General features: G+C 37.1%; 1 protein-coding gene across 5 annotated transcripts in view; it reads left to right on the forward strand.

Moving 5' to 3' along the window:
• The window catches only part of PLCE1 (phospholipase C epsilon 1), a 289,115-nt gene that overhangs the window by 22,014 nt on the left and 252,649 nt on the right, over positions 1-14,452 (forward strand). For all 5 annotated transcript variants that reach the window (XM_081267709.1, XM_081267706.1, XM_081267708.1 and 2 more), the window contains exon 2: positions 11,262-12,828. In XM_081267709.1, the coding sequence (XP_081123835.1) occupies positions 11,632-12,828 (1,197 nt within the window). In that variant the 5' untranslated portion in view covers positions 11,262-11,631. The remainder of the gene's footprint in view (positions 1-11,261; positions 12,829-14,452) is intronic.

A 14,452-nucleotide genomic window follows, 5' to 3' on the forward strand; every position in this document is an offset into this window, starting at 1 on the left:
GATGACTTGTAGAGTACCAGTTTGAGAAAACTAGTCAATGTTGCCTGTCAATTAATTAAAATTTTCTTATAGCATGAGCTGTGGCTGCCCTAGCTAAATGGTGACACTTGGCTGCTTGTGGGAGCTTGTTACATTTTGAATGCATGGGCACATAATGCAGTGCTTTCCAAGAAGCCACTTGGAGTCCTTCCCACTTTTCTCTTTCCCTTCACTGACAGACTTTTACAATGTGCTGCCTTGATACTTCAGTACCTCTCCAGGGTGGTTCTGCTGCCTCTGATGAGCTTGTGTCTAGCAAAGCAGGGTATTTCCCAGAGCCAAGCTAGCTTGAGCAGGACTGTCCTATAGCTTTATGACATGGTGGAAATGTTCTGTCCATCTGGGCCATCCCACACAGCCGTCACTAGCCACACATGACTCTTGAATCCTTGAAACGTTGTCTAGAGCAACTGAGGAACTGAATTTTAAAATTCTACTTAGTTTTCATTAACTTAAGTTTACATTTAAGTTAAATTTAAATAGCCACACATGGCTAGTGGCTAATTGCAGCCCACTGTTCTAGCATTTCATACAAATGGAATCATTCAGTGTCCGGCTTCTTTCACTCAACGTTAAGATTTTAGAGATTCATTCATGGTTATTACATAATCAGGAGATCATCACTTTTATTGCTGAGTAGTATTCTATTTTGTGAATATATCACAAGTTGTTTTTTCATCTGTTGATAGACTTTTGGATTGTTTCTAGTTAGGGGCTATTATGATTAAAGTTACTATAAACATTTGTGTATAGATTTATTGGTAGATATATGTTTGAGTTTTCTTCTGTGAGTGGAGTTTTTGGATCATATTGTAAATGTATGTTTAACTTTTTTAAGAAATTGCCATAGGATTTCCCAGAGTGGCAGCACCTCCTTATATCCCCAACAGCAGTGTCTTAGTTATTCCACACCCTCACGGACTTGGTCATTAGCCATTCTGGTGAGTGTGAAGTGCTCTCTCATTGTGATCTTAATGGTATCACCTTGATAACTAATGATGTTGAACATCTTTTCATATGCTTCTAGGCCATTTGTATTTCTTCTTTTATAAAATGCTTATTCAACCTTTTGCCCTTTATTACAAACAGAGTTGTTTTTGTCTTATTATTGAATTGTAGGACTTCTTTATATGTTCTGGATGCACACCCTTTGTTAGATATTTGTATTACAAGTACTTTCTACTACATGGTTTGCCATTTGAAGAGCAGATGTTTAAAATTTTGATTATTAAAAAAAGAAAAAAAAGAAAATTTTGATTATGTCCATTTTGTTTTTCTTTCTTATCGTTATTTCTTTTTTTTTCTTTTAAGGTTACTGCTTTTGGTCCTAAGAATTTTTTTTTTGGTATCTCAAGGTCATAGACATTTTTCCTAGAAGTTTTTGTAGTTTTAGAGTTTATGTTTGGACCTATAATCCATTATGAATTAATTTTTGTTTATGATGTGTTACAGGGTTTGATGTTCATTTTTTAAAAAATATTTATTTAGTTGTAGATGAACACACAATATCTTTATTTATTTTCATGTGGGCTGAGGATTGAACCCAGTGCCTCACACATGAGAGGCAAGTGCTTTACCATTGAGCTACAGCTACAGCCCCTCATTATTCTTCTATTTGGATCCACCATCATTTATTGATTTTCCTTTGCCTTAAGGAATTTACCTTTATTGAAAAACCAATTGGCTGTTTATGCATAGGTCTTTTTCTAATCTGTTCCCCTGAAGTATTTTCCATCTCTATGCCAATATCACACTATCAAGATTATTTACTGTAGCTTTGAAATTAGGTTGGATACTTTATGTCCTTTACATTTTCCATGAATTTACAAGGTTGTTTCAATATTCAAAAATTAGTCAGTGAAGTTCACCATGTTAATTTACCAAAGGAGAAAGAAAAAAAAAAACAACCTTATAGTTTGTCAATAACTGTGGAAAAAAATCTTAGGTAGTAAAATTTTTTAGCAAACTGGGAACACAAGAGAGCATACCAATGTAACAAATGACATTTAGGATATATGTAGATAAAATGTTAAATTGTGATGTATTGATATTAAGATTAAGAACAAACGCTCTTGATATTTAGCTTCATAATTGGAAATCCTAGCCAGTGCAGTAAGGCAAGAAAGAGAAAAAATACATTTGGAAAGAAAGAAGTAAAACATTATTTGAAGATGACATGTTTGTTTATGTAGAAAATTCTGAGTCACCAAAATTTAAATTTGCCAAAGTATAAGTTATAATGTCTACACAAAATAATCAATTATATTTGTGTGTACTATCATCAAACAACTGCAAATGAAATTAAAAATAATTCCATTTACTGGGCTAGGGGTATAGCTCAGTAGTTGAGCACTTGCCAACATATACAAGGTCCCAGATTCAATCCCCAGTGCTGGGAAAAAAAATTCCAGTTATAGTACCATTACTAACATAAAATACTTAGGAACAGATTTCACAAAAGATGTGCAAGACCTCTATACAGATAAATGCAAAACATTGCTTAGATAAATTAAAGATGTATATACTTGTGTATTCATATATAAATATATACATTATGCACATATATTTTCTACACATAGGCAAATTGGTATAGAGAGAAACAGAAGGAAAGAGTGAATAAACAGAGAGCACACTAGCATTCGTTAGCTATATATGGATTAGAAGCCTCAATGTAGTTAAGATGTTGTTTCTTCCTAAATTAAGATGATATATATATATATATATGTATATATATATATATATATATATATATATATATATATATATATATTTGTTATATATTTTTGTGTGTGTGTGTGTGTGTGTGCGTGTGTGGTGCTGGGGATTGAACCCAGGGCCTTGTGCATGCAAGGCAAGCACTCTACCAATCAGAATCCTGCAGGCTTATTTATTTATTTATTTATTTTTGAGAATTGTTATTCCTTTTTTTTCTTTTTTTTTTAAATACCCTTATTTTATTTTTTTATGTGATGCTGAGGATCAAACCCAGGGCCTCACACATGCTAGGCGAGCGCTCTACCACTGAGCCACCACCCCAGTCCTTAAGAATTGTTATTTCTGATGGTCAAAGCAATGATTTGAATTTACCACAGTAGTTAATGTGATGTGCTGTTACTTGCTAATGTGATGAAAATAGTGTTTAGAGAAGATTTTTCTAAAAGTCAAATGGGATGGATTAAAATGGGAGGTAATTAGAGATTGGGAGACTGGAGGTCCTTAAGTGATCTAATGCACAAAGATTGGGCTCAGGTAACCATAGAAGAGAAGGAGAGAGTCAATAGATTCTTAGTGGAATGAATGTGCCAGGAATGAATGTAGGGTGCAGAGTGTGTCAAAGATGCCTGTTCAGCAGCTCTCAACTAGGCAGGGGCCCTACCCAATCACTAGTTGTGGTATGGAGTGCCTTGATCTGCTGCAGAGGCCGGAAGAGCACCAGGAAACAAAGGAGAGCAGCTGATGGTGACAGACAGGTGTCGGGGAAGGCTGCAGAAGGGAGCTGCCATTTAAGCTGGGTGATGGAGTCAGTCCCATGAGAGAGAAACAGTGGGAAGGGCAGTGCACAGAGGTATTGAGCACTAGGCTGGTTTCATACATGGTAGAAAATCCAGCACAACTGGGTCAGAGGCAAAGCTGTAACAGGAAAGAATAGGACCAAATCATGGAGGGTTGAATACCATCTAAAATCTGCCACCTGCTTCTCTCTCCCTTTTCATCTTGTCAAAGGCCCATCAATGACATGCCTGTGTGTGTACACATGTAACTCCAAAATTCCTTGACATTATTATATATACTACAATAAAAGGAGAGGGCATCCTGTGAGCATCACACCACGGTCTTCCCCACATCCACCCTTGGCTTAAAGTTACATTCTACTACTGTCTGTGACCCGTATTTCTGGGAGAGATGGGTAATTTGCAAACAGATTAGAGATCATGTTTATAGGAAGGATTTCCTTTCCCTGTGAGTTTTACAATTGAGAATTAGCTAGGTATGGACCCTCCATTTTACTTTATTAGCAGTGTATTAGTTGAAGTATATTGGTGTCTCTTTCTTAGCTGCCTATCAACCAACTCCTGACGTCCAGGACACACAGGATGTAAAGATAAGGGCGTCTCTGGTTTTCTACGTCTGAGGTCCAGCATTCCAGACTCTGAAACTTTTCTAATAAAGGGAGTTGAAGTTGTGAAGGGTTAAACCTTTGTGGTCTTGGAAAAGAACCCAGATGAGTACACCAGTGCCTTTGGGGAATATTTAAAAAGCTTTATTTCCTGTGAGTTATGGAATTTCCATCATAATAGTTCAGAGAAAGGAGGTCAGGAGGGAGTGGAGCAGCAGATATTTGGAAGAAGAAAAAGTGAAGGTTGACTGGAGTCATGTAGTATGTGTGTGTGGGTGTGTGCACACTTATGCCTGGGCCACCATGTGCATGTGACAAGGGGAAAGGGAGGCAAGGATTGTGAAGGCAAAATATTTTCTTTAATCTCTTTTCAGAGTGTGCCTTGAGGAAGATAATGTAAGCAAATGACTGTCCCATGGTCAGTTGTCTATCATACGCAGACACTTGGAGGGACTCCATAAAACTCTTGAAGGATACAAATAGGACTATTAAATTCCATTACCAGCTTTCACAATTACCTTGCATTTCTTTCCATGACAGTGAAATTACTGAGCAAATTCTATGTTGATGGAAAGACATGTTTGTTCTCCTGAAAAAAAATTCAGATGAATTTATGATTCTGCCTTGGGTTTTCCTCCTTCTTCATCTTTTTGTGACACTGTTCCCTCTACTCAAAGATTCTTTTCTTCTCCATGGATGCAGCTAATTTCTACCTCTCTGTAAAGTCTCAGCTCAAATCCAGAGCTGCGTTATCTTCTGAACTCTAGAATATGATAGATGCTTAATAAATGATTGACAGTTCTTGGTAAATTTTATTTTTATTATTGTTGTTAAGCCCTACCTCCTTGCAATACCTACAATAAGAAAAATGTTTGTCTTTCACATTTTTCTTAAGTATTCTTTTTGATACATAGTATTCCAATTGGCTTAGGTGAGCAAAATTGGAAACATCCTAATAATTAGTGAGCACAACTCTTTCCACTACAGGAATTCTTCATTAGTCCTTGTTATATCCCATGTCTGTATTCTTGTACACTGTCAGCCTCACAAATAAATGGGATTGATTATAGTATTTACTTTTATGAGGAAGAGATTTGGATGTGAGTAACAAAAAACCTAAAATAGTGGTGGCTTAAACAAGATAGAATTTTATTTTTCCCTCCCCAAATCCAGGAAATAGCTACCCAGGCTTTTGTTTTTCTTCTATGCTATATAAGACATTTGTTCTCATATTCACCTCATGACCTAAGATTGCTGCTCCATCTCTAGCCATCATGCCTTTTTTTTTTCTAACTAGAATAAACAAGAAAGAGGGAGAGGAGAAGAGCACACTCTCTCTCTTCAAGGATATTTTCCAGAAGTTGTAAAACACTATTGCTTATATCTCATTAGCTAAAACTTAGTCACTGGGCCACATCTACCTGTAAGACAGGCTAATAAGGAATAGTCATGTGCCTGGCTAAAGTTCTGAGGTTCCATTCCTGGGGAAAATAATAACAGATTTTGGGAGACAATTAGGAGTCTCCATCACTCTACTGATACTGTTATTGTAAAGATTAAATTAGATAATATGTACACTATAGTTAGAATATACCTGATACATGGTATATGCTCAATAAGTATCAGACATTATTTTTATAATTAACCTTGATAGTCATCCATCCATTCACTTTATTAATGTGTCCATTAATAAATTGAGTGCCCCCAATGCTGAATATTATGTTTCAATTTAAATGCCTCTATCAACAAGTAAAAGAAGACCATCCTGTAACTCAGCCCACCCTTTCTTGAACAGCTCTAAATATTTGGGATTTTTTTTTTATTAGACAAGCCTAAGCTTCCTCCCTAATAATTCATGTGTCTTGGCCCTTATCTTACCTTTTGGGAAAAAAAAATGAAGTAAGCCCATTCCCTCATCTGGATTTTTCGAATAGATGAAGGCTGCTATCAAGCCTCCCACTTCTTTTCCTTGTTTTAAACAGGCATTTTGTTATCTCATTATTTATCTGGCACAAGGGCTGCCTAAGAGGGAGTAGTCCTTCTGTAAAGGGCTAAGTGATAAATATCTTTGGCTTTGTGGACCACATGATCTCTGTCACAACTTCTCAACTCTATCGTTATCATGCAAAACCAGCCAGAAATATGACATTAATGAATAGATGTGGCTGTGTTCCAATAAATTTTTATATACAAAAATTGAAGTGGCAGGCCAGCTTTGGGCTTAGGCTATAGTTTGCCAGCCCTTGATTTAGCTCATGAGAATCCATCAACAGCATTATTCTCATGTGGTATTTCTCCTGAAGCTGAAAGCTTCCTGTATGTTACTCTTAATTTTTCTTATGCCTTTTATTGCTTTTTCTTACCTTACTGCTTTGTCTAGGATTTCTAGCATCTCCTGAATGTTCATAGCTCTAGCTCTACTTTATGGTCTTTCATTTCCCTAGTCATTAATATATACATATATGATATATGGATATATATATATACACACACACACACACATATATATAAATATATATATGTATGTCATACATATCACATTCATATATATCATATATATATTACAATAAATCTGTGGCTTGGACTTGCTACTTTGACAGTCCCCTCTTGTTCTCTCATTTCCTTAGCCCACATGTGCTTTGGGGGAGGAGGCAGATAATTTATTAATGGGCTAGCCACTGCTGACATATAAAATATGTTTTATATCATTATAGATGTGAAAAGTATAACTGAAGATTAATAATTTAGCCCCTCGTGGTCATGCCACTGAGAGTCAGGAGCTGATCCTAGCTATAGAACTGAAATTAAAATTTGAGTAGACTTGGAGAGAGAAGGATGTGTATCTGGCAACAGTAAATTCAACACCACATCACTGACACAGCAGAGCTGCTGAACCTTGGTTGTTGTCTCTCATGAAGACATTTACAAGGCATAGAATAACAAACATTTCCCCTGAATTGGTAGTTCTCAAAGTATTTCTTTCACAACCTTATGGAATAGATGATTTCATTTCTACTTTATGGGAGAGGAAATCAAACCCAAAAGTGGTTAAAAGATTTTCCAGAGGTGCCAGACCCTATGTCTGGATGTTTGATAGTTCACATTGCTTTTCCATGGAAAGTATGCCCCCTGTCTTCATCTTGCTAACTCTGACTTATCTTTAAAAACTCAGCTCAATCATCAACTTCTCCAGGAAACCCACTCTAGAAACCATTCCCACCTTATCTCCTCTGATGGGTGCTCTTCCTCTGTGTTAATGCAGATCATAACCCTGTTTGTATTATACATTGTCTGGTGATTTATTAGGTTGTAAGGAAAACAAAGGTCAGATTTGTGACTTATTTGACTTTGTACTCAGCAAATATTTGTTGAATAAAGGAATGGGCTGAGACGGAGCCAAGTCTAGTGCTCCAGGGAGTCAGCTCTCTGTGATGTTGCTCATTCCTGAATACAGCTGGAGGTGAAACGAAGATCATTGCTTCAGCAGACTGGATATAATCCTCAGCCTTCCAGAGACAAACACAAATAAAATTTCGATGTGGGGAAAGGAGCGTGTGCACTGGTAATGGTAAATTCAGCATCATGTTACTGATATAACAGAGCTGCTGAACCTTGGTTGTCTCTTGTGATGACATCTGTGAGGCATCATAGACACTTCCCCGTGACCATGAGCCTTTACATACATCAGAACCAAACCCATGGGGTTTCAGGCTAAATAGAAGAGAAAGCAGTATAGTCCATGATTAACAAAAGAACTTCTGGAGTCAAGCTTCTTGGGTTTGAGTTCTGTCTCCACTATTTTCCAGCCAAAGATCCAGGATAATTTTTGGCAATTGACTTAACTTACCTATGCTTTCATTTATAATCTTCCAATGTGGATAACAGAACTTTATCTGTATTTGCTATCTATTGCTATGTAACAAATTACCCCAAATTTATGGCTTAAAACAATATACATTTATTATCTCACAGTTTCTGGGCTCAAGAATTTGAGAATGGCTTGTGTGGCTAAATGTCTCTCATGAGATTACAGTCAAGACGTAGGTGGTGCCTACAATCATCTGAAGCCATGGCTGAGCCTGGGGAAGCCACTTCCAAGATGGCACACTCAGATGGCTGTTGGAGGGAGTCCTCAGTCCTTGGCAGTCATTTGTCCTGAGAACAAGTGGGAGAAGGAGAGAAAGAGCAAGGAGGAAATCCCAATGTCTTTTGTGATGTCAGTCTCAAACCTACACTCGTCACTTCCACCACATTCTGTTATGTTAGAAGGAAGTTAGGAGGCACAACCCACATTCAAAGGAAAGGGAATTGGCCTCCACCTTTTGAAAATAAAAGTATCAAAGAATTTATGAACATATTTAAAGACTATCACATTATCTTATAGGATTGAGTGAGACTTACATGAGATAATAATCATGTATTTTAAGCCTCTCGTACCTTGAATTGCTTACTTCATGGGTGAGAAAGGACAGATCTACTGTCAATGTGAAGGTTTGGGTCTGGAAAGGTGTCCTTTAAAAAATACAGCAAAGATATTAAACCCAAGTTAGCACAATAAGTCCTTCAAATTATCTGTACCATTCTTGTTTTTTTTTTTTTTGATAGTGCTGGGGATTGAACCCAGGGCCTTGTTCATGCAAGCATGCGAGGCAAGCACTCTACCAACTGAGCTATATCCCCAGCCAATCTGTACCATTCTTGACATGCAAAATTGTTTACGATGCACTTTGAATTTTAAAAAGCACCTACAGAACAACATGTACAACACAAACTGGTATTTGTGCAGTTTTATACCTACATCTTTGCACATTGATGCACGGGAGTGTTCTGTAAGGAGGGCCCTTGGAATATTAACAATGGTTATCTCTCAATGGTGGGATTAGTGTTTTTAAAACATTTCCCTGTGTCATTTTCTACATTGTTTGAATTTTTTTTTACACTGAGCATATACCTACAAAATTAAAAAAAGAGGCATTTTCCAAAGAAAAGCAAAAAGAAACCAAGTTGGAAGTAAGATGCAAAAGGTGGGAAGGGCTGGGGTGTTGAGCTAGGATGTGCTGCTCTGTGTGGCTGTATTTTACCCTGTGAAGAAGGTGATTGCTAGGGTGTGGTCAGCTCCTTTAGGGTAGATGTGAAGACTGGTATATGCTGAGAGCAGGCGAGAGACTGTGTGAGGGGACATGTGAGTAATAAAATAAGGGGAAGTTGATAACTTTTTGGGAAAAGGGAATATGGGAAAACAAGGAGAAGAAGGACATCTGTGTGGTGAAGAGCAAAGGCAAAGCAAGCTGGCATTGACCACAGAGTCTGACTGATGATGCCTTGGGAGAGAGCTGTACCTACTTGTGATGGGCACCTTCTGGTTCCAGAGTGCCTTGTATGTCCTTTATAATTGCACCTCCTCAGATGAATGGAAATTGTTTCATCTTCCCTCTATTAGTAGAGTTGCTAGCAGGTACTAGCTCTCCAGCCCATAGCACAGGACCCAGCATGGAGAAGGGGTCCAGTGATGTATTGGGAAAATAAAGATGGGATAAACTAGTTTTTTAATAATACTGTTCAAAATCAAAGGTTTTTAAAATGTCTGTTGATATTCAGGTGAATTGTTTTGATATTCAGGTGAATAGTTTCTTATTCAAAAGAAACAGGAGTTTAAATGTTTATATTTGAGGAAGGGGCTGGAAATACTGCCTAAAGTTGCTTTTTGAAATATGTAAATCTACCTTTAGTTTCCCATTTGTCTCATCTCATCTGTTCTTTGTTCACTTTTCCTTCTTTTTCTGACCTTTAAAATGAATAGAAATTTCTTATGGTACTAATTTTTTCTCATTACCTGTGTCTTTTTAAAAAGTGGTTGCTTTACAATTTAGAATATGTATCTTCAAACTTATCACAGCCTAACTTTAATTAATAGTATAATGATTCACGTAGAGAATAACATTGTCACAGTCTAGCCCCATTTCCCCACTCTTGACCTTTGTGTGTTTGGTTATATATTTTACTTCTATATTTGTTATAAACTCCACAATGCATTGTTTTAAATGGTCAATGATCTTGTTACTATCACAATTATCTTGTTTAAAAAATGAGAAAAAAATGTATTTACCCACATGCTTAGCATTTTAGACTCTTTATTACTTTACGTGTAGGCAGATTTCTATCTGGCATTTTCCTTCTGCCTAAAGGACTGTCTTTGTATATATATACACATACATATACATATACATACATACATACATATATATATGTTTTGGGGGTTGTAGATGGACACAATTACCTTCATCTTTTTATTTATTTTTTTAATATGGTGCTGAGAATTGAACCTAGTGTCCCACACATGCCAGGCAAGCGCTCTACCAGTGAGCCACAACCCCAGTTCCTGTCTTTGTCATTTCTTATAGTGAAGGTCTACTAGCGATGAATTCTTTCAGCTTTGTATGTCTGCAAAAGTTTTTATTCATTTTCATTTGCAGAACACATTTTTTGCTGAGTATAGAATTCTCCATTTACAATGTTTCTTTTTTTTTTTTTTGTTTCAAATTCAGTACTTTTAAAGATTTGCTCCACTTCCCTCTGGGTTGCATTGTTTCTGATGACATGTCTGCTGTCATTCTTATTTTTTGTTCCTCTTTACTTATTTCCTTGACCTTCCTGAAGTCTGAACTCTTTCTCTTCTTCTCAAGTACACTGTTGGGTTCTGCCTGAGTTTCTTTTCCTGCCCTATGGCTTGGCCACTCTCCAAGTAATAAATTCGAGCCTTTATAGGGCTTACTTCATTTTTTTTTCTTCTTTCAGAGATCACTGTTCTGTTTTGCCTGTCCAATGTCTGAAAACCATTGTTCTTTGCCCCACCCACATCAATTTGTTTAGTTATCAAAGGTGAGATAATAAATTTGGTTCTTATTACTCCATTTTGGCTGGAAGCAGAAGTTCTGAAATGTTTAAACACCCCACCCCCCAATTTTTTTTCTTTTAAACATTTTCTTTTGATTGCAAAACTTCTTAATCAAAATTGGACTATATTTTGTATTAATTTAGAATTATGAGCTCAGTTTTGGAAACATGCTCAGTGCCACAATGTTTGATGTTATCTCTTTTCTTACAGGAAACATTCAAGCTGAATTTTTAAATCACTGCAAGTTAATGATGGACCAGAAATTGCAGAATGTAATCCTGAATGAAAGTCTTCAGATTTTTTAAATTTAAAAATTTTTTTTTTTTTGCTCCACATAACAGAGAAAAGAAAATCTATCTCCATGTTAAAACTCTGATCTGGAATAAAATATTCATAATAGGAAATTAGAGCTGGGAAATTTTATTTGGCTTTTAATATACTTAATTGAAAGGAGTCATCACGTTTCTCAGAAGCACTTGTTTAGATCTGAGATCGTTTTAACAATCAGTTGTTTTCTAGAAATCTTGACATGATCAGCAGGGAGGAGCAACAGCGGTAGCTGAAAACTACATTGGTCAAGATGACTTCTGAAGAAACGGCAGCTTCCGTTCTTATCCCTGTGACTCAGAAAAAAGTGGTGTCTGCCCAGGTGGCCCTAGATGAAAATAATGAAAACTCTGACATCTGTATTCCAAAGGCACATACTGTCAGGCAAGCCGGGCAGACCTCTTATACCATCTCACAACAGAGCAAACTTAAAGAAGAATCTTCTGGAAGCCACTTGCCTAATGTTCTCTCCATAGCAAGGGAGAAAATGCTTAGTGATGAGAACAGCAACGAAAAGTGCTGGGAGAAAAGCATGCCAGATTCTATGAAAAACCTTAACATTAGCTGCAACAACATTCTGCGAAACCATCAGCGTGGCCTGCCTCAGAGCCACTATTATGAAACGTGCAACTCTGTCACGGAGGAAGGCCTGTGTTTGGAAACTGGAATTCCTTCTCCACTGGAAAGAAAGGTGTTCCCTGGAATTAAACTGGAAATAGATACACCTCCCATGAGCATTAGTCCTCCAGGAAGTCACTCTGAGACCATCGAGACCCACAGAGCGCAGCCTGACAGCAACATGGCAGTATTTAATTTTCATTATGAAGTTGACAGAAGAATGTCAGAAGCTTTCCATACCCTATCAGAAAACTTAATTTTGGACGATTGTGGAAATTGCATTCCACTTCCTGCGGGGGAGCAAAAGCAAGATTACACAGCATATACTTGTAAACTGGTAAACTTGGCAAAAAACTGTGATAACAGGAATGGGCAGCTGCAGTGCGATCATTGGGACACCTTGAATCATAAATACCTTTGCTTTGAGGGCTCTGGCCAGAAGGATGACGTGATATGCTCTAGTGATAGCATTTGCAGGGGGGATTTCACTGAAAGTGCACCTACTAAGACTTTTTTGAGCCATTTTGAGGATTTCCCTGATAATTGTGAAGATACTGAAGAAGACTTTTTTAAAAGCAAAAAGGAACGGTCCACTTTGTTAGTCAGGAGATTTTGCAAAAATGACAGAGAAGTAAAGAAATCTGTGTATACGGGGACGAGAGCAATCATGAGAACCCTGCCTTCTGGCCACATTGGACTGGTTGCTTGGAATTACATTGATCAGAAAAGAAATGGCCTCTCACTGCCTTCTGGGAAAGTCATGAAACCTCTGCCCACAGTGGAGATAAGGCACAGTGGGGGCCGATGTCTGTCAGAAGACCTGTGGTCTCCGGTAAGAATTCAAGTTTATTTGACCATTTCTTTAAACTTGATCTTTTCAAAATCCAAATTTCCATTGTCTTAATTCATGAAAAATATTAAGTCTGTCAAATTACAATTTTTGGTGGGAGCATTTGTAGCTATTGGAAAATAGATACTCCAGTTGATAGCTATCAAGACTGAGTCAACTCTGTAACACTATAAGTAAGCAACAAAACACAAGTTCATGTATCCACAGGAGTGGAGGAATTAGGGAGCTTCCTGGTAGTAGAAAAATGCCTCCACCCACTGGCTGTCTTTGGAGATAAATGTCTGAGTCCCCTTCTATCATGTAATTCATTGTTGTTTTTAGGTTTCCAGATGTAAAGGAATTTAAATCTGGGTTTCTGTATTTTTCCAACCAATGGTCCCTGTCTCTTCCCTCTTAAATTTTTCTGCTGTGGTCTCAGACCTTTGACAAACTGATGAGACCTGTGGACTTAGAACACTGCTTTTAAATGCATCAAATGAAATAAAAAGCCTATAATTATGTTGATCAGATTATAAATTTTTCAAAATTGTGATATGACAATTTAAGTGCTTCCTTATTAACACACTAAATAGTGATATCTAGAAATATGGGAACTACAATAATTTTAAAATAGTGATGAATGTAAGAAGGGAATGGTTTGCTTGGGACTTTCTCAATTTGAGTACTATAAGCTCCATCCTGGGAAACCCCTCAGTCCTGAGCTAACTAGGGCTACAAGTCACCTAAATGTCAATATTTAGATTTGTTGCCTGTTTTCATAATTGAAGGAAATGCTCAATTTCCATTTGAGATTAATAAAGATTCATTTAAAAATTCTCATCCAAATCTCCAGGCTCTGATTTCTGTCCATAGTCTGTCACATCTGAAGACAGTACCATTTACTTTCTCACTTTTTTCTTATCCTGGCTAAATACTCTTGCTTCATTCACCAGTTCTCTGTATATAAATGAAATAATAATTTCTATAACTTTCATATTCCGGTTCTTCACAGTTCCTTTAAAATTTTGCCTGAGGACTAACTACCCAGTCTAGAAAAAACATCCCTTTTATTGAAATAACACTGGTATATTCATACTTTGATCATCACCATCATCATCAATTATGGTAGCTGACATCTACTGAGCATTTAGCATGTGCATTGAGCTAAATTATTTATGTGCTCAAAGTCATGCAGTCATCTCAGCTACCCTCTGATGTTGGTGTGATTAATCCCATTACATTGCTGAGGAAACCAAGTCTCTGGGAAGTCATGTGCCATTTAGCTAGTGCATGGCAGAATTAGAATTATATTACCATCCGGGCATTTTGTTCTTAGGTAGTTTCTCAAAATTCAGTTTCACAAAATTTATTGCTATTGGAAAATAGCAATAAATTTATATTTATGTTATCTGAGACTTGGCTGAGTTAGACATGGTGATTCTAACCCCGTTTACATGTTACACTTAGTATCCAGGCCCATCCCAGTCTCTTTGAATTAGAAGTGCTGGGTTTGGATGCAGCTTGGGTAATTTTTGAAAGTCCCCTTAGTGATTCTGTGAGTTCTACGGAGTTGAGAACTGTTGGCTAGGAGTTTAAACTGAGCACTTTGCTTTTTGACTGAGACATT

Source organism: Spermophilus citellus (genome assembly GCF_964194105.1).
Source record: "Spermophilus citellus genome assembly, chromosome: 15".
NCBI lineage: Eukaryota > Metazoa > Chordata > Mammalia > Rodentia > Sciuridae > Spermophilus > Spermophilus citellus.